We start from the raw sequence: 26,035 nt of genomic DNA on the forward strand, positions 1-26,035 counted from the left end.
CTCTCTCTCTCTCTCTCGCTCTCTCTTTCTCTCAGCATTTCCATGATGGACGTAAAGCACAGCAACACATTGAATGCTCGTGGAAACAGCTGGAGTCGGTGAGTACTGTGTGCAGTGTAGTATTACCGACTAGAGTATTATAGTCAGAGTACTACTACAGTTATGACAACGCAGTAGTCATAGTGTGCATGCAGTTGCTACATTGCAGTATGGTAGGTGGAAAAACTGAAGCCCATTACCTGGCAGTGAGAATGGCAGCTAGTCAAGTTTAGTGGGTATTGAACTGTTTACACAGGAGTATACTCATAAAATACAGCCGTAATACAGCCTTCCTCCCGAAGCCATTCCATCCCAATGAGAAACTAAACCGAAACAATTGCCCTTTTATTGGGAATGAGAAAGAGTGTCGAGACTAGAACAGCAGAGCTCAAACGTTATCAACGGTCATAACTGCATCTCAGATTGAGATTGAGATTAGATCAGATTGAGAAGTGAAGTGCAGGTGGGGAAATTGTGTGGTGCCCTATGCTTCCTGGACAAGTGGGATTTGTATCAAAGGTTTCATTTATGATAACATTTGACCATTAGCCTTGTTAAATGCACTGCCAGGGACTGGTCAGAATGCATTGAAGCAGATTAAGATATTCCCTCATTAACAGGTTAACAGGTCAACAGCTCCGACCGAGGTTCTCAGAAACACGGACGCTTTGTTATCGAGAACCTCTGATCTCAGAACAGCTGTGTTGAGTAGAGTTTCAAGGACACTGCAGCAAATTATTGTGCATTCCTGAAGCATTTTTCCTGGACAAGCCTAGAATAAAGAGTTCTCTCCAAGCTGATCTCAAGTCGTGAAGCAGGAGAGGCCAACAAAATGAAGGCGTGGAAGGAGTGTCTATGTGTTTGTTTTCTCTGTAAAGGAGAGCCTATCCCTGTGATTTTTTTTGGGGAGCCTGTGCGGGGCATTCCCTATCACGGTGTGGTTGTCCTTTGAGGGAGAGGGAGAGGGAGAGGGAGAGGGAGAGGAGGGAGGGAGGGAGGGAGGGAGGGAGAGGGAGGGAGAGAGAGAGAGAGAGAGAGAGAGAGAGAGAGAGAGAGAGAGAGAGAGAGAGAGAGAGAGAGAGAGAGAGAGAGAGGAGAGAGAGAGAGGGAGGGAGAGAGAGAGAGAGAGAGAGAAAAAAACAGATGAAGAGAGAAGGAGTGAGGGAGAGAAAACATAGAGAGAGGAAAAAATATACTGTGCATAGAGAGAGAGAACATGGCAGCTCTCCTCCCTCTGTCCTCAATGTCCCCATTGTGCTTGGAGCAGCTAGGCAGGGATCAGAGTGCACCCTCACAGAACAAACACTAATTGTTCAGAGCAAGGGATGGAAGAAGGGATGGTTTTGCGCACAAACGGCCACCATGAACATTTATTTAATCTTCAGACAGACTTGACTTTGAGAGAGAGAGCCTCTGGCTGTGTCAGAAGCCACATGTCCAATGTAGGATAACTGACGTCTATGGCACACAATGTCTCATTTGCAACTATATGACGTCCACTCTGTGTGACGTCAAATCCCTCTCCATTCTCCCAAGTTTCCAAAGGGCAAATGTATATTAGCCTATATTATTAGTGAGCATGTCTAGGCCATACTGTATATGAGTGAAGTCTGTAGCATAATATACTACAGTAGATATATTGCACCGACTGAGGTAATGTTATATTAGTGAGCTGATCTAGACCATAATATGTATGAGTGACATCTAAATGAACTGTGTGACTTCTCCCCTTAGAGTAAACGGCGGTTCGAGAGGGACTGTAAAGAGGCGGACAGGGCGCAGCAGTACTTTGAGAGAATGGACGCCGACATCAATGTGACGAAGGCAGACGTGGAGAAGGTATGTTCTGTCACTGCTCTCCCGCTTACCACAAACCAATCACAGACTCTCCTGCTTAACACTAACCAAACAAATGCAGATGCTCACTGCTCTCTTGCTCTACACCCAACCAATCCCTCTCTTTGTACTGTACCCCCCCCCCCCTCTCTCCCTCTCTCCCTCTCTCACCCACCCCAAGAGGGTGAGGCACCAGTAACAGTTTGTTTCGCTGCAGGGCTTTCTGTACAGGCTGGCACTGTCTCTCTCAGTCAGCAGCAGCACAATGACAGTGATCTCCCACTTCTCACCACGGCTGATAGCAGAACTGACTGAGTCCTCATTATCACTGCTGGCCAGGCCAGAAGCAGAGTAGCCAGTCACTGTGGCCTGCCTGTCTACCGTGTCGCTTGGCAGCACAACCAGCTTTGTGTCCGTGTGTGGGTTGAGGGAGGGGGGGGTTGTGTGTGTGTTTGTGTGTGTGTACATTGTTGTCTCTATCCAAGCCTCCATCCATGCGTGCTGGGAAAAGTAGTATTTGAGTCGTGTGAATGTGTTGTCTGTTTATCTGTGTTTCTGCTCTCCCTGGCCAATTTCACCAGTCGCCTCAATTGTGGCCTTTTTATAAAAAAGCTTTTGGGGCCTTGTGTCGATGCCACCTCATGTGTCCCGAATCATCGGTCGGGAATTGGGATAGCCTCTAACGTCCTTGCCTTTAACCCACACAGTGCCGCCCACGCCACGCCATGCTGCAAGGCATCATGGGTCACCACCGCCAGCATCCCGGCGTGTTGCTTCATCAGCAGTCCGCCCAGCAGCGACCCAGGCTTAGAGCTCAGAGCTGACATGGCTCAGATCCGATTATGATGCTAATACAGGCCTGAACAAGAAGCCTCTATGTCCCCACTGAGACTGACACACAGCCAAACAGCCACAATGGGTGGGCTCAGACCATTGGCTCGGACCAGAGCAGCACTGTACAGAACTGGACTGACAGGAACTGAACTGAGATACAATATCAGCCCTGATTCTCCCTCAACAACAAAAACAGACCACATAACCAAGTCTGGGAAACAAGAGTGGCACTGAGTCCCCTATGTTTTTGGAAATGATCTCTCAAGTAATTCCCTGCTTGGTTATGAGAAACCAACAAGTCTTTAGTAATAACAGGGATGTTTTTACTGCATGTGAAGATTGATGTTAGTCAACGTAAAATTGGTGACACTCTATATATAATGTTATGGTAAGGGAAGGCAACATAGCTCTTGGGAGTCTTGTATGTAGAGCTTATCATTGCCAGTGGATTGTCTGATACATTAACATTCCACTTGTGGTAAACAGGCCCAGTCATAGATAAGCACGAGTCTGTAAGTACTCACACTCTACCCCCACACACAGTACACACATTGCTGTGTTCTCCAGTTGTGTGTTTTTCTATCTAACGGAACACTGCAGCAGTGTTAACAGTTCCTACATTATTCGTACATAGTATCTGTTGCGTGGGTGTTTTTGTCTTGACTCTGACCTCACTCTCCTCCTTTAACATACTCCGATTCGCTTTCTCTTCTGAAGACATGGAGAAAAATAAAACGCAGAAATCGATAACGCTTTTATAATACACCCAGCTGACTTTGGGACGTTCATTTTCAATTTTTCCCTTCCTTTTTATTATTTTTGTGACATAATTTCCCGGCATCTGCTCTTTTACTCTGTGCCGTCTTCTTTCCAACAGTTACTCAGCCTTTGTCTCGTTGCTGTTTTAATGGCAGACCATAAGCGGCCCGCTATCGTTCTGATCATAGTGTCAGATGGGGAAAATGTGTGTCTTTCTGTTTCGGTCTGGGAATCGGAGAGCTGGGGTGGAATGGTGCCTTACTATTTTAACGTGACCTGTGTTCCTCAACTCTCTCTCTCACACTGGCACATAATATCATCATGGACACAGCATTGCAAACACGCTGAGATCACTAGTACAAAGTCGTGTACCAAATCCATCACTTTCTATCACACACAGAGCGATTCTTGTTATCCTTGAACAAATCTACTCTGAAACAAAAGGTGCACATCTCACACACGTGCTTACGGGTTTAGAAAAAGGAGAGGGCGCCTGTACCACGTCAGATTGAAATGTGTTCCGTTTTAAAGTTGCATCCCAACATTACACTTCATACACATCCCTGACGACTGAAATAGAACGAAACTGTTTGACATAGAAACACTGGATTCTCATCAGGTTTTCATTACGAAACATATGAATAACGTTGCACCCGCGAGGCCAAAGAGGGCGCTTTCGGTCACTGACTTAGGAAAGGGCTACCCCAGGCCACGTAAGAGGTCTGCTCGATGATCCTGGCAGACAGTTCAGCCGTGTGAAACCAAAACGCCTCCATGTGTTCTTGCTCCTACTCTGTCTGAAGAGACCGATTCCCTCCCTCTGTCATTTTCGAAGACCTTGGGAGTGTTACGAAGGCATGACATGTCACCACCCCAACCATGAATAGGTTGATTTGAGTTATGCTGGTGGTTGTATCACTCAGTGTTGGATTGTGTTTTTATGTGTTTATCTTGTGGTATGTTATCACAAGCACTGCCGAGAGAATTCGGTAATGCGGAAACTGTTGTAAATCTTAACCTTAATACACTCCTAACTATGTTTAAGATAATAGCAGTATTCCACATGGGATATATTTGGACTAGGGAAATCCAAGGCTGTGTAGTCTAAGTTAGGACCATATCTCAGAGCGGTCGGTAATAATCAGAGAGACTGGAGTTTGTTGAGCTGGGGTTCTTGTGGTTTTAGTAAGCAGCTGGCGCAAACCTCACAGCTTCCTGTCTTCCATGGATGGGGAAAAAATACCACAATTACGGTTTGGCTGCTTCACCGCTTAGATTTAGACAGGTCCCCGTATGGCTCTGTGTGGACCCCGTACTTTCACTGAGTCTCCTATGGAGTGTTGTCTTAGTTGGAAAGCACTGACGATGGTAGAAAAGAAGCTCTACTGCTCGGTGCCCCTCACGCCTCAGTTGTAAAGTACTCTAAAAAGGCACGATAGAGGCCTACCACTTGTAAATGATGGACATTTCAGTGGGAATTACAAACATTTAGAAGCCTTTTTAAAACTCCAATACACTGCTTTGCAGGAAAAATTCTCAGCAACAAAAGAGTGATTCTGTATTTGTTTAGCTACTGTGGTTAACAATACCAGTGTTAAAGTAGCCCTAACGTGATGTTGTTACCTTGTTCTGGCACAGCTTTGTGTTGATTTACCCATCATCCACGTACTTCCCCCTTCTCTGGATGAACTCGTCCTCATTGGTCGAGGACATGTAGCAATGACTCAGTGGTGGAAAAAGTTGCCAATTGTCATACTTGAGCAAAAGTAAAGATATCTTAATAGGAAATGACTCAAGCAAAAGTGAAAGTCACCCAGTAAAATACTACTTGAGTAAAAGTTTTTAAGTATTTGGTTTTAAAATATACTTAAGTTTCAAAAGTAAATGTAACTGCTAAAATATACTTTATATACTATAAATCATTTCAAATTCCTTTCCTTTCAAGAATTAAGCAAACCAGACGGCACCATTTTCTTGTTTTTTAAATTTACGGATAGCCAGGGGCACACTCAAACGCTCGCGCAACACAAGTGAAGCATTTGCGTTTGGTGAGTAGGGATGACCAAGGATGTTCTCTTGATAAGTGCATGAATTTGACTATTTTAATGTCTTGCTAAGCATTCAACATGTAATGAATACTTTTGGGTGTCAGGGAAAATGTATGGAGTAAAAAGTACATCATTGTCTTTAGGGATGTAATGAAGTAAAAATTCAAGTTGTCAAAAAATATAAATAGTAAAGTAAAGTACAGACACCCCAAAAAAACTACTTAAGTAGTACTTTAAAGTATTTTTACTTCCGTTTTTTTTACCCCTCTGCTAGGACTAAACTGGGTCCTGTTCAGCAGGAAGTGGCTAACACTTTTGTGTGTGTATTTTTGTTGTTGTTATTTATTTTCCTGCCATACCTTGAAGCGAAGTTCCCACAAGGTAGGTCCACACTGGGCAGAGCATGTGTTTATATCTGTGGGAACGCACACACACACACACACACCGTCTCGAGTCTCGACCTTGTTTCTCAACATACACACAGGTCACCCCCAAAAACACAATCACCTGTTCAAGCCTTGCTAGTGACCACACCGACTCTCATTGAGCACTGTCCTATATCTGTACTCTGTCCAGTACTGGACAATGTCCATATGTCCTCTCAGGTATATCTGTATAGCTCTGTATTGTAGTTTTTTTTTATTTTTTACCTTTAATAACTTATCTTTGGTGTCTTTGTATCGTTTTCTTTTTTTTCTGTGGAAGAACAGAGAATTGATATCTCAGTCACTCGATATGTGTAAACTTCTGCTTTGCTTTATCCTCATACCGTTCACATGAATCCACATCTTGCTCGGCTTATGGAACTATGCAAGCAAAAGCATCTATAAGTTATCTCTGTCCATTTTCTTCCTTTCCCAAAACACTCACACTACCATTACCACATTTTCGCCTGTAAGGTACATTGATGTGTGTAAGACATTTCAGTCTCGGAATAGCTTTGAAGCTTTCGGTTTTGTTTTCGAGATTGAAGCGTCTTCTACAGAAGAGGTGGGAGTGGCGTGTGTGTGTATCACAGAGGTACGTAGGTTAGCTGCTGTTTACTTCCTAGAGCGTCGACAGGATGTGAAAGGGGCTGAGAGATTTTGTCATCAGTCGTGTTGCCATGGTGGTGTGTACCTGTCCTTCCGCACACCTGCCTCTCTCTTACACACATTCACGGGCCTTCTGTATAGGTGTGGTAGCGAAGAGGTTGTGTCCTTCCCCATTAGCTGGCTGTGTGTGTAACTCTGGTTAATGTGTGGGTGGAGAAGTCTGGGCTAGACTGTGTCTCTGTCCTCCAAGATGTGTAGGAGGAGGAATGGGGAGATGAAACCTCTCCCACCTGTCTGTCCCTCTGTCTGTGTGTGTGTGTGTGTGTGTGTGGGGGGGGGGGGGGGGTTAGGGTTATGAAACTGGACGCTGTCCTTCTAATGCTCCTGCTAGGACTCTGAGATATAGGAGACTTTGGCCATGTCCTTTGACATGTTTGTTTTGTCGATGTTGGTGGTTTATCAATGACAGATGGCATGATAATCAACATGACAGATGAGATGACATAGAGCTTGTTAGTCTGTGGTGAATTCCATTCCTCCCATTCAAGGGTTAAGTTGGGAGTATTTGTCGCTCCTATGGTTCTTTCCTGTTCACGTGTGTGTTTCTCACTCATCCCCAATGGCTGCTGCCGCTACTGCTACTCCCTCCACAGACCTGCACCTGTGATAGTGTGTGTGCGTTTATGCTTGTGCGTATGTGTGAGTAATCTCTCTGTATGTGTGTGTGTGTGTGTGTGTGTGTGTGTCATGAGGCCACCAAGTTCATTAAGTGTGTGTGTGTGCGTGTGCGCGTGTGTGTGTGTGTGTGTGTGTGTGTGTGATGTGTTTGTTGTCCTCCTCAGGCGCGGCAGCAGGCTCAGATGAGACACCAGATGGCAGCTGACAGTAAGAGTGAATACTCCAACTTCCTGACCAAGTTCAACCAGGAACAGAACGAGCATTACTACACTCTCATCCCCAATATATTCCAGGTAATTCATTACTACACTCCCCAATATATCACACACACACACACACACACACACACACACACACACACACACACACACACACACACACACACACACACACACACACACACACACACACACACACACACAGGTCCAGAGTAGCTCCAGAGTGGAAGAAGAAAGTATTTCAATTCTCGTATGTCTCCCTGAGAGCCAATGGAAAAATGTGGAGCACCTCTAAAACCACAGTCCTTTTCACTGGATAGAGAACAATAGAGAGACAGAGAGTACATTTTCAGACCTATGGAAGGTTCTTGAAACCACTGCGCTCAGAACTTTTGGTGGGACATTGACCCGACGTCTTCTGACCTATATGTCTTTATATATCAGTCTGTTTAGTCCTACCCCCTCAGCAGCGTAGTGTGGGACAACTTCAGGGCCACTGTGAGCAGGTGTTTGTAATAGCATTGTCATGCGTGCTGAACATGACGTGTTTGTGTGGGTGTGTAGAAACTCCAGGAGATGGAGGAGAGGCGGATCGAGAGGGTGGGTGTGTCCATGAAGACGTACGCGGAGGTGGACCGAGAGGTGCTGCCTATCGTAGGGAAATGTCTAGACGGAATGACTAAGGCTGCCGAGTCCATTGAGCCTAAGACTGTGAGTACACACACACACACACACACACACACACGATTGTGAGTTTAGTACTGTACCATGTCACAACCATGTGGGTGCTATGTGTTGTTGATGGTATTCGCTCCTCACCAGAGTCCAGGCTCTTTGTATGACTAAATTCAAAAACACTGGAGGTATGTGCCTTGCCCATCTGCCTCAAATGCTCATCTGCTCGGTCGTAGTAGAGCCTGGGATTACAACTGATGTGACTCTTTTCCCTGGAGCCCTGTCACTCACTCACTCAGCCACCTGACTCAACCAATCACCACTGAGCTAATTTAGACCCCGTCTCCTGACACTCTTAGTTAATGGTTTCAGAGAGCGAGCTGGGAAAACAGCAGGGAAGCAGGAGCAATAATGAGAGAAAGTGGGAAGCGAGAGTGAGAGAGTGAGAGAGTGAGAGTGAGAGAGTGAGAGTGAGAGAGTGAGTGAGTGAGTGAGTGAGTGAGTGAGAGAGAGAGATGTGAAGGAGAGAGAGAGAGATGTGAAGGAGAGAGAGATGAGAGAGAGAGAGCGATAAGGTTCGCTTTGAGAGCGAAAATTCACAATTACACTCATAATTAAACAACTGTCTTTGCCAACCTCCTGTCTTCGCCAAGGGGCTCTCTCTCTCCTCTGCCTGATGGAGAATGTTGCTAAGTTAAGTATCACACTACATCATGGCAGGAGGGAGCAGCTTTTCTGGATCTGGCCAGTTTATTGTCTGCACACTCAAAGTTAACTAGCAGTTCCCTACAAAACTGGGAGAAGATGAACTGATGCACTTAACCAGATAACAAACACCCATGTTGTTATTTTATCTCAAGTCATTGATGAATGAGTCATTGATATTGGCCAACACAATTAGATTTTTCAAGCATTCAATCCAGTATGCTAAGATGGCGGACCATATCTTAGTGCAAGCAATAGAAAATCATCAGCTTTTGATGTGTTTGTGTGTGGGTTAGAGAAGGAAGGGGAGATGACTAAGCTAAGGCCTGTGCTTTTGCCTGTTCCAGGAAACAAAATAGGGATAACAGAGGCTGATGACCTCTAACCTTTGACCTTATCAGTATAGATAGGATAGAGATCAAGACCTCACAGCCTGCTGATTAACGAGCTGCTTCCTGACTGTCAGTCCCTGACGTCTGGTGTTTTCACCATAGCTCCTGTGTGACAGTTCCAGGTCGTTCCCCTCTTCCTCAGTTCAGGCTGTGGAGCCTCCCCGACCTCCGGTCACCCCCTGCATCCATCTTGATTGAGCCGAAGTAATGAACTGATAACAACAACTGGAAATAGTACAATAACAAATCAAGTCTTCCTGGTCTAGGACATTTCTGTCCTATGCTATTTCTGGACTTGGTTGAGGAAAACACAATCTGGCTTTAGGAATAGAAATAGAGTGGACAGAATTGTTTCTTTTAGATCAGTGTTTCAATCCTGTCTATATCTTTTCTCCATCCAGTCATATCCAAATGTTTGCTTAGCCATAAGATCTGAATTCCCCCTACTATCTCTCTCCCCACTTGATCCCACCCCACCAGGACTCGAAGCAGGTGGTGGAGTCGTATAAGTCTGGGTTCGAGCCCCCGGGGGACGTAGAATTTGAGGACTATGGGCCAGGCCAGTCCATGAAGAGGACGGTCTCCGAAACCAGCCTGTCCAACTCACGAGGAGAGGCCAAGGAACGACCCAGCGGGGGCAAGAGCAAGGGCAAACTGTGGCCTTTCATTAAGAACAAGAACAAGGTAACACACACACACACTCTCTCACACACCTACTCGAAGGTCAAGCCTAAATTTGGGGAGGGGGGGAGTTTTTTTTGACCTCACTTCATTCTCCCTGTACAAGAATAAAGGACAAGAATGTGCATTGTTTTTGGCCATACTGTCTTTAACAGGGCTTCGATAATTGTCAGAGACTTCAGGGGACATTGTTGTAGGTCTTGGTGTTACTGTGTAGTAAATAACAGTAAAATGTGACTTTAATGTTTCATTTGGGTTGTCATTATAGTTCTGTTGGGTTGTTATTTATTGTTCTGGTCATTTTGTGATTACAGTACGTTAGTAGTGTTGTCAGTGTTATTATTTGCCACCCTTTACCCCCCCATCCCCCTGCTGGTTACTCACTGGTCATCAACATCATCCTCACTGTCGTTGAGCCACCAACCAACTCTTAACTTTAATGTGTTAACATAACAACAACAACAACAACCAACTAATGCATCCTCCATAACTGAGTCCCACCCCTCCTCCCCCTCCTCCCTTCCACTCCCTCTCTCTGGGCCGGACAGATTAACTCACTCCCCTGCACACGGACCGTCTGTCCTGTAGCCTAATAACAGTCTCCTTCATTGACCCTCCTCTTACACCGGGGGGGGGGGGGTCTGTCTGGAATGGCCTCTTCTCCCACAGCCAAGGGGGTTCTGTATGGCTAGGCTGTCTAACACGGGGCCATTTGGGATGAGGGTCTAAGGTTGGAAGTGGCACCATTCGTACCTAATGGTGTCACTTCGTGATAGAGCTAGGGTGTGTGTGAGCGTCTGTGGCGTGTGGGTGTGCATGTCACTCACTAGCGCCGACTCCCTGCGGTTTGAGCATGATGTGTGTTGTTTGTTTGGTGTTCGTCCTGTTATATTGTAAGTGTGTTATATTTATGAGACTCTAAAGCGTAAGGGACAACTAATGACAGGGTGTTTGTCCATAGCTTTTTTTGTGAGGCCATGCACGTACTGTACCCCGAGAGTGTTAAGGCGTCCGGATGCTTCCCATCCAAAACAGTTTGAGCGTATATTATTACGATAACATTTTGTGACGTTTTTGTGTTTGTTTTTGGTCTTCGCCAAGGTATGTTTTTCTGCTGTTCATGCACACAATATTTTTTCTTGAGGCAAGCCCAAGTTCAGAAGCCGAAGTCTACGCCCCTTCGCCGGTGATTGGTCAACAGTAGGGATTCTTCAATTAAGTCATTCAAGGAGAGACACCTTGCTTTCGTGCACATTTTTTCACTGGAGAAATACTGCACCAAACAGCTGAGATGTAAGCGACCAGGAGCTCCTCTGCAAAAACGTCAAAATGAATGACAGATTTCTTTCAGTTATCTATTCGATTCATTCTGACTATTTTGAGAAAGTGTATACTGGCTACGGCATCCCAAGAGGGACAAACAGTCCTATTGTTTTTCAAGCCAAGGTCTTAAAAAGGGAGTATACGAGCACATTCGTTCAAACCAAAGCATCCTGACGCCTTTAGGGGAACAGAATGTCCTGGAAGGACAAAGACACACACATACAGGGAATCAGAGAGGTGCGGGTGGCTGTCATAATCGACCTCTACGCCTTTGGCGCCCGGGGAAGTGTGGGTTAACTGCCTTCCTCAGGGGGCAGAACAACATATTTTTTACCTTGTCAGCTCGTGGATTCGATCTAGGGACTTTCCAGTTACTGGCCCAACGCTCTAACAAGTAGGCTACCTGCACAGTGAAAACATGTGAGACTTGTATCAGAGCAGAGCCGATACGGAAGACACGTGTTAGATCCTAGCCCTTTGCTATCTATAGAATATCTATGTCCAACTAGAACTCCTCTCTGGATTAAAAGAGCAGCAAACCATTTACTTGATTTATTTACATTTCATTAACTTTGGTTTTAAAAGATGGGTATCCAAAGCGCTTTCATGCATGTTCTCTCACTGAGTATCAAAGCAATCTGTCAGTACAAATGGCAGATCTCTCTCTAGCTCCCAAAGGGCTGATCGCTCATTAATTGAGCGTTAAGTGGTTTGGGATTGCAGGAGTTCGGTTTCTGTGATTGAAATTCAGCCGCTGTCACATCTCGGAGGATATGGTGAATTTCTAGTCCGAGAGCTCGCATGTGATGACATTTCCCCCCCCCAAAAAACCACTTGCTACAAAATGGAAGCTTGCATGTGCTTCCTGTAAAGCTGTCTGTTTAAATGTGTGGCAGCTGCAGCACCTTGCAATAACACTCTATTAACACTTCTGACTCACTCTGTTTAGAAATGTTACGGCCGTCGCTTGACAAGTTGTTTTTACTTCACGTTTGTTTGTCTGACAAGATTATACCACATAACAGCTGGTTACTTATGACACTGGGTTTGTTTGTGTTTGATATCTCTTTTGGTTGTCTTTGTTCCCGTTGGGTTTTTCTGTTACCTGTTTTTAACATTATTTGGGCCCTTATTTATCTCGTTTTGTGTTCCTCCCTCCTTCCTTTTTTGTCCTCTTGTTTTGATTCTGCCCCTTTTCCTCCTCCTCCTCTTCTTCTTGTCCTCCGTCACGGCTCCCTCTCATACTGGTAGCTTATGTCCCTGTTAACGTCCCCGCACCAGCCCCCTGCCCCCCAGCCTCCAGCCCCCCTCACCCTCTGCTGTTCCCAACGACCCCCAGTCTCCCAAGCAGAACAAGGAGCCCCTCTCCAATCGCTTCAATGAGTTCATGGCCTCCAAACCCAAAATGACTTGCCTCCGGAGCCTGAGGCGAGGGGTAAGTGTGTGTGTGTCGTGCTGTGAGTGTTTGTGGTTGTGTGTCTGTGAGAGTGTGGTGAGTGTGTGTGTGTGCGTGTGCGTGCGTGCATGTGTGTGTGCTCGCCTGTCTCTGAGCTCTGTGGCGTCGCTGTATGGGGGAGGTTATACTCCAGTTGGCATCAGGCCTAAATTCTTCAGGTATCTCTTAATAATCTGTAATTGGCTATCGATTATATCTTCATGATTTCCCAGTGTGCCAGAGATAACATCTCAACCTTACAATGAAATTTGCTGGTCCAAATCTATTTTGGACAACTCTGTCTATCCTCCAGCCTCCTCCATACGGCGTTCTGCCTGTGTCTGTATCTGTGTTACGCTTCTCTAGCATGCTTCCATAGTTCTGCGCTAGCGGAATCACATATTCTGTCTGTCTGTCTGTCTGTCTGTCTGTCTGTCTGTCTTTCCAGACATAAACTCATGAACTCTCCAACCTGTTTCCTCAGTCTCCACTTTGAACTCTAAAACTGCTTCACACACAATGACAGTGTCACCAGAGCTCCCTCCCAATGACAGACATGTGTAGGTATCCTACCACATTGTAGCTCTCCTTGGAGAGTCGCCATGATGATGCAATGAAAGAAAGCACAAGTAGTACATTTGCTAGGTGTAGTAATAGGGAGAGTATAAGCAACTGGAAGAAGTTTTGTTTTTTAGTCAAGAACTACTTCCTTCCTTCCGCCTATCTGGGTCAAACTGAAAATCAGTAACAGTATAACGTGTTAAGATTATGTATAAAGTCAAAAGTCACAGTATATTGATTGGGACGTTGCGCTGGCCGCTATTGGCTGATTGAGTCACTGAGTCTGTCGGGCCGGGCCTGGCCTGGCTTGCAGCAGGGCTTTTTAGACGGCCCTGGGGTTCGACACACCCTCTTTATCTGCAGGCACACACACACGCTGCAGCTATGTGGTGTCATGGCGAGTTTCTATTCCTAAATCAGCCAGAACCGTGATCCCTGTCCAGGTCACGCCCACGGGGCCGACAGAGCTCCCTCTTGAGGTCAAGAACGTGCTTTAGCTGCTCACGTGTTCCTTCCGGCCTCAACTAATACAGTTTGTTTATGTTCGTATCTTTTGAAGGGCAACAGATAGAATGCACTAGAGCCATATATTTCTCATAGCCCGGCCCACAACCTATGATGTCTGTGAAAGCAAAGGAACAGTAGTAGTAGTAGTAGTGTAATAAAAACAAAGTTCTCTCTGTGATAAATTATTGAAGGTCAGGAGAAGGAGGAAGTAGGGCAAATCTAGCAGGAAGTGAACATTTCCCAAACAGGAAGTGGAGTAATGGCCATCTTCTAAACTGGCAGGCCAGGGTAGTTCTATATCTGAAGCATTGTTTTCTGTTAATGTTGCAGATTCAAATGAGTTCATTCCTGTATAACCTTTCTGTAACATTTGAATGAAGTGAAGGGAAAGAAAGGAAAAATGTCAGGTTTTTGTTTTGGTCGGGCAGGGCGATGTATTGAGCACGAGATTGCCTATGTTTTAAGATTAATAGTGCTAAATATGAATCTCTCAACATTCTCTTCACTCCTTTTCATTATCCATATGGATGAAGTATTTCTGTTGTTTTTGTATGTGTATATTAACGTTGTGTGATAAATCAGTAATTGTGTAATAGAATTATTGTCAACCTAAAATATTGTCATCAAATTAGAAATACAATTTACACAGGTTTCTAAAAATTGCCTGTATGAATAGCCTCTAAAAAATATATGTAAATAGACCATAAATGTCCCAATGTTTGTTTTCTTGGAAAGCTTTGTCATATTATGATACAGTACTTGTTGCAATTACAACTTGCCTATGTCCTCTTATCAAATTATTTCAGCCTGGGTATGGCTGTAGGTTGACTGCATTTTTTGTATGGAATGTTATATTGACAGGTCATTTGAAACTTTATTGAAATCATTCCACTTAAACTGGCTGGCTGGCTAGCTAACAAACATACTGGGCAGATAATCTTCAAATTCATTGTTTTACACAATATCTCATCACAGCATTTGCTTACCAACCCTCTTACCAAAATGGCTGACCTTCATGTCCGTTGTAGTATTCTAATTCCTAATTCTATGGTCACACGAACCAAGTTATTTGTCAATCCTAGTACAGCACTACACTGCACAGGTGCTATTAGTGAGTGAAAATATGAATATTATCATTTCATTAAACCTCATTATTGACTGAGCAAAATATTAGTTATGAAATGTGATATCTTTGACAGGGCCAATGGCTTTGAGATAGCCAATTTCTGTTTTCTTTCCTTACGACAGGTTATATAACATGTGATATGAGTGTGTATTTTAATGTGATGCTAGTTGTGTCTGTAGGTTGGGTTCTGGGTTCAGTCTTTGGCCAACAGCTGCACAGCAGAGGTATGCTTTACCCAGCATCCCCCAGTGGGAGGGCTTGTCATTCCTCAGCCCTCTGGTCCAACGAGAGAGAGAGAGAAGAGAGAGAGAGAGAAGAGAGAGAGAGAGAGAGAGAGAGAGAGAGAGAGAGAGAGAGAGAGAGAGAGAGAGAGAGAGAGAGAGAGAGAGAGAGAGAGAGAGAGAGAGAGAGAGAGAGAGAGAGAGAGAGAGAGAGAGAGAGAGAGAGAGAGAATAAATGATGACAGCATCATCAGAGTGAGTCAGAGAGTGTTTCTGTGAGAAAACACAGAAAGAAAGAGAGATGGATGATGTAAGTCAGTGTGCGTGCGTGCGGGGGAGAGTGAAAACCCATTAGCCTCATTAGTAGCCCTGTGCTAATTGATGAAGCTGTGTTGTTCTCTCTCATAACCATGGCAGCAGCCTCCTACTCGCCCTCTCTCGCTCTGTTATCACAAAGACTGGAGGACTCGGGGTATACCCACGTACGCTTTCGAGGCCAGACAATATGTCGTAAGTGTGTATGTTGGCCGATGCGTGCGTGCGTGCCTTAATTAGGAAATATGTGTGTGTGTCTCAGCCATGTGCAGCACAGACAGTAGTCTCATATCATGATGATGCACTGACAGTATATACACTACCGTTCAAAAGTTTGGGGTCACTTTGAAATGTCCTTGTTTTTGAAAGGACATAAAATAACATCAAATTGATCAGAAATATAGTGTGGACATTGTTAATGTTGTAAATGACTATTGCTGGAAACGGCAGATTTCGCATGGAATAGCCTTCATTTCTCAGAACAAGAATAGACTGATGAGTTTCAAAAGAAAGGTCTTTGTTTCTGGCCATTTTGAGTCTATAATCGAACCCACAAATGCTGATGCTCCAGATACTCAACTAGTCGAAATAAGTTTTATTGCTTCTTTAATCAGCACAACCGTTTTCAGCTGGGCTAACATAATTGCAAAAGGGTTTTCTAATGATCAATTAGCCATTTAAAATGATCAACTTGGATTAGCTAGCACAACGTGCCATTGGAACACAGTAGTGATGGTTGCTGATAATGGTCCTCTGTACGCCTATGTAGATATTCCATAAAAAAATTGTCAGTTTCCAGCTACAATAGTCATTTTACAACATTAACAATGACTACACTGTATTTCTGATCAATTTGATGCTCATTTAATGGACAAAAAAATGTGATTTTCTTTCAAAAACAAGGACAATACATAGAAATAATAATTTATTTCCAGTCAGACACAGTTGCATATTTTTGTTTCCTTCTAAATGAGGCTAGTGTCTGTGACTGCCTCACTGTATTTCACATGGCCCTTCTGCCCTGTCGTAAGACCACACTATCCAAATGATCAGAACCAGGGATGACCTCATTTCCTGTCCCACATCTCAGCTTGTGGCACTTTCTGTTGCAACACCACCAACCCCAGAATTGCATTGGACTCCTGCTGCAGTGCACATTTTTGGTAGGGGTCAATTCTCAAAGTGTCACAAGCACGACCCTTAAACTAAGGAAGTGGGATTGGAGCGTGGTGAATGATGGGTCTCTCCACCATTTGCTCCTTCATCTTGTTTTCTGGGGTTCACAACATTGGGTTGTGGTGCTCATAACACTTTTTTTTGGTGGGGTTTAATCTACCCAGAATTCACCCCTCCAGCGCATCCTTCTATGTGCTGGCACCATGGCACCATAGCCTATCTGTATACCATGTACCTGTATCTACCCATCTGTCTGAGACGTCTGACACGTCACGTTTTGACCCTATACACTCAGCTACAACAGATACTGGGGAACAACAGACCTCCCCTGTCTATTACACCAGCAAGTTCTTAACGGAAATACCACAGTGAGAACAATTGTCAATGTCGAGAGGGATAATTAGGCACGATGGGGAGGCTGATCGAAGGCCCATTCCAGGTGAATGACTTGATTACAGGACCAAAGGGAGTATGGCCCGGCCTCATCATGGCCCCCCCGAGTGCGGCCTTTGAGCTGTTAACTGGATTTACAGGTCGTTCGCTGTAGCTGGAGCGACCCAGTGTGTGTTAAAAGTATCTCTTTCCTTTGCTTCCTACAAACTACGCCCTCATAGTAAGTCATTACAAGGATTAAAGCTGGAGCGACTCAGTGGGTGTTAAAAGTATCTCTCCTCTCTATAAGCCATGGAGCTCTCACAATAGGCTCTTAACGATCTTTAATAGTGCAATCACTGTATGTGCAATTAAACCGAAGCAACCTCTTACATTATGAATTTTCCAGTTCTCTTTTTCTTCTTCTATCATTTGCCTTAATTGTCCTTTAAATCAAACAAATATAATTAATAATGAATCTTTGATGAACCAAGTGGTTATGGTTGTAGTTCGACCTTACTGAACTCATTGATAAAGAAGGCTGCTACTAGCTCCTGATTACTTGTGCTCATGGGCATGTATCCTGCCTGGTATAGCTTTGAATCTATGAGCAACTTCTCCCTAGTCTGAGTGCCAGTCTGTTTGTGCTTTCTTGACAACTCAGACTGGCCCAAACAGCCTGGCACTTAGGCTCACCTCTCCCATGAGTGAATGTCACTGTTTGAAACATATCGTCTCTATGTGAACATGCGAACTGTCATCATGCTTTACTGTGACACACCGCCCCCTGTTGTTAAATGCTGTCATTGTGTGTGTGTGTGTGTGTGGGGGGGGGGGGGGGGTACAGGGAGAACAGAGGGGGGGGGTGTTCTCATCCATCCTCTGTCCTCCTGTTTTCCTGCAGTGGGTGTCTCGACTCACCTCTCTCTCTCTGTCTCTCCTTCTCTCACTTTGCTCGCTCTCATTCGCCGTCCTGTGCAGTCTAGACTTGTGAGTTGGCTTCCTTGTCATCACCTCAAGTCATTTTAAAACCCAACTCTTATTTTGTCATTCATCCCTGAAACCTGACGTTGAACTTCACCAGATGAGAGAAGAGTTAACTAGAGCCATACGTTATATCGGGAGATAGTCCTGAGAATGACTGGTTATTGTCTTGGAATAGCGTCTCGCTGAGGTATTGCAGACTTAGTTTTTTCCATTGTAATCAGATCAAACTGTGGGAGCGTCCAAACGAACCAGCATCTGCAAAGAGCCTCAGACCTGTTGCACCTCACGTATCTGATCTGCCGTTTTTCACAAATGATGATGGGTCTATGCATTTGCTGTTCAGTTTGTGAAAGCTCTGGTTATCACCTTGGTCAAGATGAACATCTTCGAATCCAATGACCGCAGCAATCTATCATATACAAAGCATCCAAGACTTCTACCTTCCCCTTTCCAGGTTTTGAAACACCCAATTATTTTCCTCATATGGTGAAGTTTGGCTAAGGAACTGCTTTTTCTTCTCAATATCCATGTCAACAACTAATGACATGCTGTGCATGTGCATGCAGTACCAGGAGGAACCGCAATGGACAATTGCTATGTGTTATTCTGCTGTTGTCTGACTTTTATCTGTTCTCTTTCTCTCCTGCTCCTCCTGCCGTTTCTCTCGCCTCTCTTCTACCCATGAAGCTTTCTCTCAAGCTGGTAAGCATGACCGTAACACTGCATGACCGTAGTGGCGTGAACCGCATGCTGAGCGTCGTGTGCACGTCCACCTAGCACCACGACGTGGTTGAGAATTCTTGTGTGGCCACTGTTTGTTAGCGTTTGGTTCCTGTCGTCCGTTGTCTTTCATTTATTTTAGTCATTTTGTTGTGACATGAGGATGGATTTTGCCGATGCAGACCCGTGTTGTTGTCTCCTAATTTTTGTTTTTGTGTGTATTATTATTGTTTGTTATGTCTCTCCCCACTGTGCCTGTGTGCTCTGTGCAGATCACACTCAATTCCCACGTCCGGAATCTTATTGAGGTGATCAGAATTACAGTTAATGTTTTGTTTGTCCGTCAGACCTGGGTTTTCGAATACTATTTGAAATCGTTGAAGTCGTTCAGTCAAGTATTTGAAAGGATTTCAAATAGTATTTGAACTTAGGTCCGTCCGTCTGTCTGTCTGCTAGTTCCATCCCCTTTGATTTGTCCTCATACTCGTTAGATGCAAAGATGGATGATTCCAATAGATGCATCATAATCATGGCTGATATCAAAGATATAGGGTAGATACTGTAAAATCAAAGATGTGATACATGCTGATTTTGATAAATAGTCATTAGCAGTGTTCTTAGTATGCACTTTGCAAGCCTCTAAAGATGATGTTTTTCAGCCTTCGCTGCCAAGCTCAGAGTGGTTCTGATGTAGAAATTAATGGCCCAAAAAGAGCTAAACTAAAATGTCCAGACGATGCCGAGCCTTCCAGGAATACCAAGTATTTTCCACTGAAATGCAGAACAGATGGGAACAAATGAAATTGAGCTTTTTTTTTGTCTCAGTCAGGTAGAAACTCAGAGATCCTATTACATTACTAGAGGGGCTATGTCATAAACCCTCAACGTTCCGGAATGGGGTGAAAATGGCATCCATATTGGTCAGAGAGAAATAATCAAAACCAGTCTTATTGGAATGAATGGCAGTAGAGGCATAATCCTGGAAAATAAAAGTAAGGCATATATCAGTAATTGTGTACTAGAATTATTGTCAACCTAAAATATTGTCATATAATTATAAATACAGTTTATACAGGTTTTATACCAATTGTATGTATAAAATATATGTAAACAGGCCATAAATATCTGAATTTTGGTTTTCAATATCAATACTTGTTGCATTCTTATCGTCAACTGATTTCAGCCAGTGTACTGTATTGGCTGTGGGTTGACCACATTGTTTGAATGGAATGTTGGCATATTGGCTGTTTAATTTGGAAACATTTATGGCATCATTCCTCTCAAAGATCAATTCTGTAAATGCATTATTTTACACAATATCCTATCACAGCACTGGCAAACCATGGTTGACCAACTCCCTGACCAAAATGGCAGATTTTTTGTCCCATTATTAGAAGGGTCATGTCCATTCTAATATTATAATTCCTAATTCTATGTAGAAACGAACCTCTTCCCCAGGCTCAATTGCTGCAGAGAGAGAGAGAGAGTTGGTGGTGGAGGAGATTAGGTAGAATCTTATTTCAAATTCCATCTATGGCAGTCTTCAAGTCCTCTGCATCAGACTTCTACATTGGAGCCCTGTGGGAATTTTGATTTGATAAATCATAAACTACAGAATCCACTGTCTCGAAATAATTGCGGTAAATCTCCTTAGTCAACCCCAATAACATAAGCCACGTGATGATCATTAGTTCATTACTTTGTGTGTAGTAGTAATTATTGAGTGGTCAACATTGACAAATGCATGTCAAACAAATCCTTTGGCAAGAGATTAGAAAGGATCGAGATCAGTTGACCAGTGGTTAAATGTAATCAAGTAGATATGCAAATGTATATCTGAGTGTGAAATGTATGTTGAACAGGTAAGTTTCTGGGTAAAGATACACAACATGACCAAAAGTATGTGGACACCTACTTGTCGAACACCTCATTCCAAAGTCAATGGCGTTAATATGGAGTTGGTCCCCCCCCCCCCCCCCCCCCCCCCTTGCTGCTATAACAGCCTCCACTCCTCTGGGAAGGCTTTCCACTAGATGTTGGAACGTTGCCGCGGGGGACTTGCTTCCATTCAGCCACAAGAGCATTAGTGAGGTCGGGCACTTATGTTTGGCGATTAGGCCTGGCTCGCAGTCGGTGTTCCAATTCATCCCAAAGGTGTTCGATGGGGTTGAGGTCAAGGCTCTGTGCAGGCCAGTCAAGTTCTTCCACACCGATCTTGACAAACCATTTCTATATGGAGCTTGCTTTGTGCACGGGGGCATTCCCCAAACTTTTGCCACAAAGTTGGAAGCACAGAATCATCTAGAATGTCATTGTATGCTGTAGCATTAAGATTTGCCTTCACTGGAACCAAGGGGCTAGCCCGAACCATGAAAAACAGCCCCAGAGCATTATTCCTCCTCACCAACCTTTACACTTTGCACTATGCATTGGGGCAGGTAGCATTCTCTTGGCATACGCCAAACCCAGATGGGGAAGCGTGATTCATCACTCCAGAGAACGTGTTTCCACTGCTCCAGAGTCCAATGGCGGCTAGTTTTACCACTATAGCTGACGCTTGGCATTAGGTTTGTGTGCGGCTGCAACAGTTCTTGTGCTGACATTGCCTCCAGAGGAAGTTTGGAACTCAGGAATGAGTGTTGCAACCGAGGACAGGCGATTTTATGGGCTACGCGCTTCAGCACTCGGCGGTCCCGTTCTGTGGGCTTGTGTGGCCTACCACTTCGCAGCTGAGCCGGCGTTGCTCCTTGACGTTTCCACCTCACAATAACAGAACTTACAGATGACTGGGGCAGCTCTAGCAGGGCAGACATTTGATGAACTGACTTGTTGGAAAGGTGGCATCCGATGACGGTGCCACGCTGACAGTCACTGAAGTCTTCAGTAAAGCCATTCTACTGCCAATGTTTCTCTATGGCGATTGCATGGCTGTGTGCTCGGTTTTATACACCTGTCAGCAACGGGTGTGGCTGCAATAACCGAATCCACTAATTTGAAGGGGTGTCCACATAATTTTGTATATATTGTGTCTCACCTGTATAGCACCTTGTCTCATTATCGCCTGTGTGGAGTATTTTGTTTTTACATCAATCAACAGCAAGCAGGCTGTTCTTTATTCTAGTGATCAACCATTTGTATAAATCATGTAAGTATGAATTTGAGTATGAACCAGATAATGTTGCATGTTTTCTGGTTGGTAAGTGTTGCACGCAGTGCAGCTAGATGAGGTAAGGAAAGTCATCGCCATGGTAGCCTGGCCTGCTGCTGTGTTTATATTGGCTTTCTCACCAGTAAACCCCAGTGACCTCTGACCCTTGACCCCTGGGCGAAGTAGGAAGTTAACCTTTGTCCCTTTTTATGATACAAGTATTGTTGTCTGAGCCTTAACATATCCAGTCCAAGCACACGATCAGATAAATACCATGAATACTATGGCTAGTCAAAGAAGCCAATCTGAAAGCAATATATAAATGTGAGGAAAGCAACAATGAATCCCATTTGAATTGCTAACAATACAATGACAATTAATGTATAATTATCCATTGTATTGTATTGCTGTACAGTGATTTGTGACACAATAATTGCCTGTGTATGTAAGAAATATAACCAAATAATACCACCAAGTGGTGTATCTATGAACTGCAGTATATAGTGGAGCAGGCCCAATTGAACACAGAAAACAGAGAGAATGACTCATCATCAGAGATGAGTCATCAGAGATGATCGATATTTATTCTATCCAGGAAGCTCCTTCATTAGGAAATGCGATCCTCTGCCCTTAAATGGCCCCACAGTTTCCATTTCAGATACACTACCTCCTTTTACGCTTCTCTCTTGGCAGTTATGGTGATACTGAAATATGTGATTTGACTGGATATGAAGTAATGTGATGCATCCTAATATCTTTTCAGGCTTGGGACTGGATAGGTTAAAGGTGGTTGAATGGCTCACAAGTACACAGAGAAACCCCCTAAGGATTCTGAAGGATTCTAAGCACCTGAAGGATTCTGGTGTTACATAGAGATACTGAACATCTGAGAGGGGTGTTAGAATATGTTATACTGTATATTCATCCGTTTAGAGACACGATGTAGAATGCTCCTGAAACTCACTTTGTCCACAACTTTTCTTCCTCTCTTCCACTATCTCTCTCTCTTTTTAATGTTTGTATTTATCTCTCTCCATAAGGGCTCTGGACCAGAGGACTTCAGCCACCTGCCCCCAGAGCAGAGAAGAAAGAAGCTTCAGGCCAAGATAGATGACTTAAACAAGGACATCCAGAAAGAGATGGACCAGAAGTGTGTGTGTGTGTGTGTGTGTGTGTGTGTGTGTGTGTGTGTGTGTGTGTGTGTGTGTGTGTGTGTGTGTATCTGCAACATAAGCCTCAGCCATATTTGTATGGAGATTATGTCCTAACTCCTTCATAAAAGCTCCCCCAAGTCTTTACTGTCAGACAGACTTTTTATGGACCAAACTTTGGCCAGTAAAACTTTGGGACGGATATTAATACTCAGGGGTAGATTTAGGGGAAATGTGGTTGTCTTGATCAGCTTTAGACTAGGCTATCTATTTGTCGGAGTATTCATGTGTCACTCTCTCTTCCTCTGTCCATCAGAGATGCCCTAACTAAGATGAAGGGGGTGTATGAGAAGAACCCTCAGATGGGTGACCCTGCCAGTGTGGACCCCCGCCTAGTAGAGGTGGCAATGAACATCGAGAAACTGCAGTCCGAGGTGCAGAAATTCGAGGTGAGTCATGAGTAACCCTCTCGAACTATCCCAGATAGGAATGTACTGTATTTCTAGATGCTGGAGGTACTCAGTGTTGTTAGTAGCATAGTTATCTTTGTTGGCTTTGCTAAGGCAGTACCTCATTAGATCAAACAGTAAAGTGCTCCAGAGTCCTGACTTCTCCTCTTCCTTATTTGGAAATTATGCACTGCCTTGGCGGCCTCTATTTGTTCTGGCTTGGTGTAATAGAGAAAGGAGCCTTAGTAAGAAGGCTATATCTGACTCTGGACTGCACTGCACTAGCAAATCTCATCTCACAATCCTAACGTAAGCGTGTGTGTGTGTGTGTGTGTGTGTGTGTGTGTGTGTGTGTGCGCGCGCGTGTGTGTACCAGGGATGGCTAGCTGAGGTGGAGGGGAGGTTACCATCGAAGAGCGATCCTCCCAGGAGACAGAGTGGTCTGTACGAGACACAGAACAGCAACAGCAGCACGGTTGCCAACAACTGTGCACAGGACAGAGAGAGGTACAGTAAACACACACACACACATACTCCATTACTCAACACTTTGTAGTTTGTTACTGTAATGTTGTGTTGTGAGGTTGCTATAGTTACTGTGTGTGTGTGTGTTGGTCCTTGAGCAGCCCGGATGGCAGTTACACAGAGGAGCAGAGTTCAGAGACTCAGGTCAAGGTGGCCATAGCCAACACTCCAGAGTTTGATGATGAGTTTGACGATGGGGATGAGGAGACGCTGCCCACTATCGGCACCTGTAAAGCCATCTACCAATTTGAAGGTAATACACCTTTAACAGGTAATACACCAATCAGAGACAACAACACGGGTAATGTGGGCTTGAACATCTATTTGACTATTTGAGAGATATGCAACAATAACACTCTTCCACCTTGTTTTGACACTTTACTGCCTTTCTCTCCCCCCCCCTCTCCTTCTCATTTTCTCTCTTTCTTATTCCACCTATTTTCCTCCTCCTCCCCTCCACTAGGTCATAATGAGGGGACTATATCAGTGACAGAGGGAGAGCTGTTGTATGTGATAGAGGAGGATAAAGGTGATGGCTGGACACGCGTCCGCAGAAACGAAGAGGAGGAAGGCTACGTGCCCACGTCTTATGTCGAGGTCCTTTTGGAAACAAACGCCAAAGGTGCTATGACGTACATTTAACTGAAGGGATTTTCTTTTGGGGCCGAGGGCATTTTTTTTTTCGTTTTCATGGGGGGGGGCTCGGGGAGTCGAGTACACTCCTCCCACTCTCTTCCACTCTGAATGATGGACCAACCAGAAGTCTCCATGTGCTTCTGTCATGATTACCATGTAGCTGAGACAGGTCCCATGCACTGTGGTGTTGTATGTGATGGGAATCTCAATGCATTTGGGAGACAGAATAGTTTTAAAAGAGGTATTGGCTGTTTTTGGTGTAGGGCGAAGTTATCCCTAGACACTGATCTTGGGTCTTTTTTTTACATTTCCCACAATAATGGTTAAGGTTATGATTGGGGGTGGGGAAGCTGATCCTAGATCTGTACCAAGGGGGAAACTTGACCCCGGAGCGTTCTTTTCCCACTGGTTCTGAGAGAATTCCCTCCTCGTTACCTCTTGTTTGCCAGGAGAACTTTCTGTCGTTACTTCCAGTCAACTCGATGGGAATCAGGGCCGGTTGTACGGACGATATCAATGAGTGCTGCTGTCTTTTTTGTTCTTGACATGCTTGCAGTCATTTTTCCCCCAAAATGTTCTTATCACCTGACAAAGGTGTATTTTATCATATAGAAACTGGCCTCAAAGGTAGACTAGAGTTGTGGTCAGGATGAAAACCAAAAGGCAAAATGTAAGTGTGTGTGTGTTTGACTACAAATGTTGATGGTCTTAACGACTGAATCATATTCCCACAGAGGCCAGTAATCGAGGTGATATTTGGAGAGAACAAAATATTATAATACACTTTTTTTTTAGGTTAAACCACGGGATCGTGTGTGTGGGGAAAAAACTGCTTGCTGTCCCCAGTAGTAAAGCATGCTAGATTGTACAATATAGAAATATGCAAATTATTATTTGATTCTGCTGTAAAAAAAACACAAAAAAAAAACATATGCAATCATATTTTTTTTGTACTGTGACAAATGAATGTACCGAATCACAACGCTTCACCCCCATACATAGGACTGCATTCTGTAGCTCAGGAGGCTATTATAGCGCTCAGTGAATATCAACTCCTCTATCCTGGATTGTCTCACTCCTCTACTGTTAAAGATGCACGAATGTCACAGACTAAAAGGTCCAAGGAAGGGGCTATTTTTCTTCTTCTTCTGGGCCTTTATTTTCCAGAACGGTTGTAGAGGAATTCAGGATTGAGAATGAGCTGTACCATTATTCTCTCCCTCATTCTCGGTGAGAACATTGTGAGAACGGAATTTTTTTGTTGTGTGGCTGATTGTAACATCGGCGCTTGGTTGCCAGATCATGCATGTGTTTTGATTAGCACCTCGGTGCAGATGGTCTGTGCTACAGTATGGTGTTGAAACTGTTTTATGCCACTAAAACATCCAGCCATTCCTCTTTTAAAGATTACTGAAGTGTGCAAACGTAGGGCCAAAAGGCATGCTGGAAGAGACTCCAACTTTGTTGTCAAATCTCAAAAAGCT

General features: G+C 44.3%; 1 protein-coding gene across 1 annotated transcript in view; it reads left to right on the forward strand.

The window, feature by feature from the left end:
- The window catches only part of LOC115101082 (formin-binding protein 1-like), a 98,584-nt gene that overhangs the window by 70,237 nt on the left and 2,312 nt on the right, over nt 1-26,035 (forward strand). The window contains 14 exon segments of the mRNA XM_065004738.1: nt 36-98; nt 1,774-1,878; nt 7,393-7,521; nt 8,011-8,157; nt 9,699-9,902; nt 12,474-12,526; nt 12,528-12,657; nt 18,610-18,624; nt 18,915-18,950; nt 22,831-22,940; nt 23,258-23,390; nt 23,767-23,897; nt 24,014-24,186; nt 24,379-24,537. Coding sequence (XP_064860810.1) covers nt 36-98; nt 1,774-1,878; nt 7,393-7,521; nt 8,011-8,157; nt 9,699-9,902; nt 12,474-12,526; nt 12,528-12,657; nt 18,610-18,624; nt 18,915-18,950; nt 22,831-22,940; nt 23,258-23,390; nt 23,767-23,897; nt 24,014-24,186; nt 24,379-24,537 — 1,588 coding nt within the window.

The sequence above is a fragment of the Oncorhynchus nerka genome, linkage group LG19, assembly GCF_034236695.1.
Source record: "Oncorhynchus nerka isolate Pitt River linkage group LG19, Oner_Uvic_2.0, whole genome shotgun sequence".
Lineage (NCBI taxonomy): Eukaryota > Metazoa > Chordata > Actinopteri > Salmoniformes > Salmonidae > Oncorhynchus > Oncorhynchus nerka.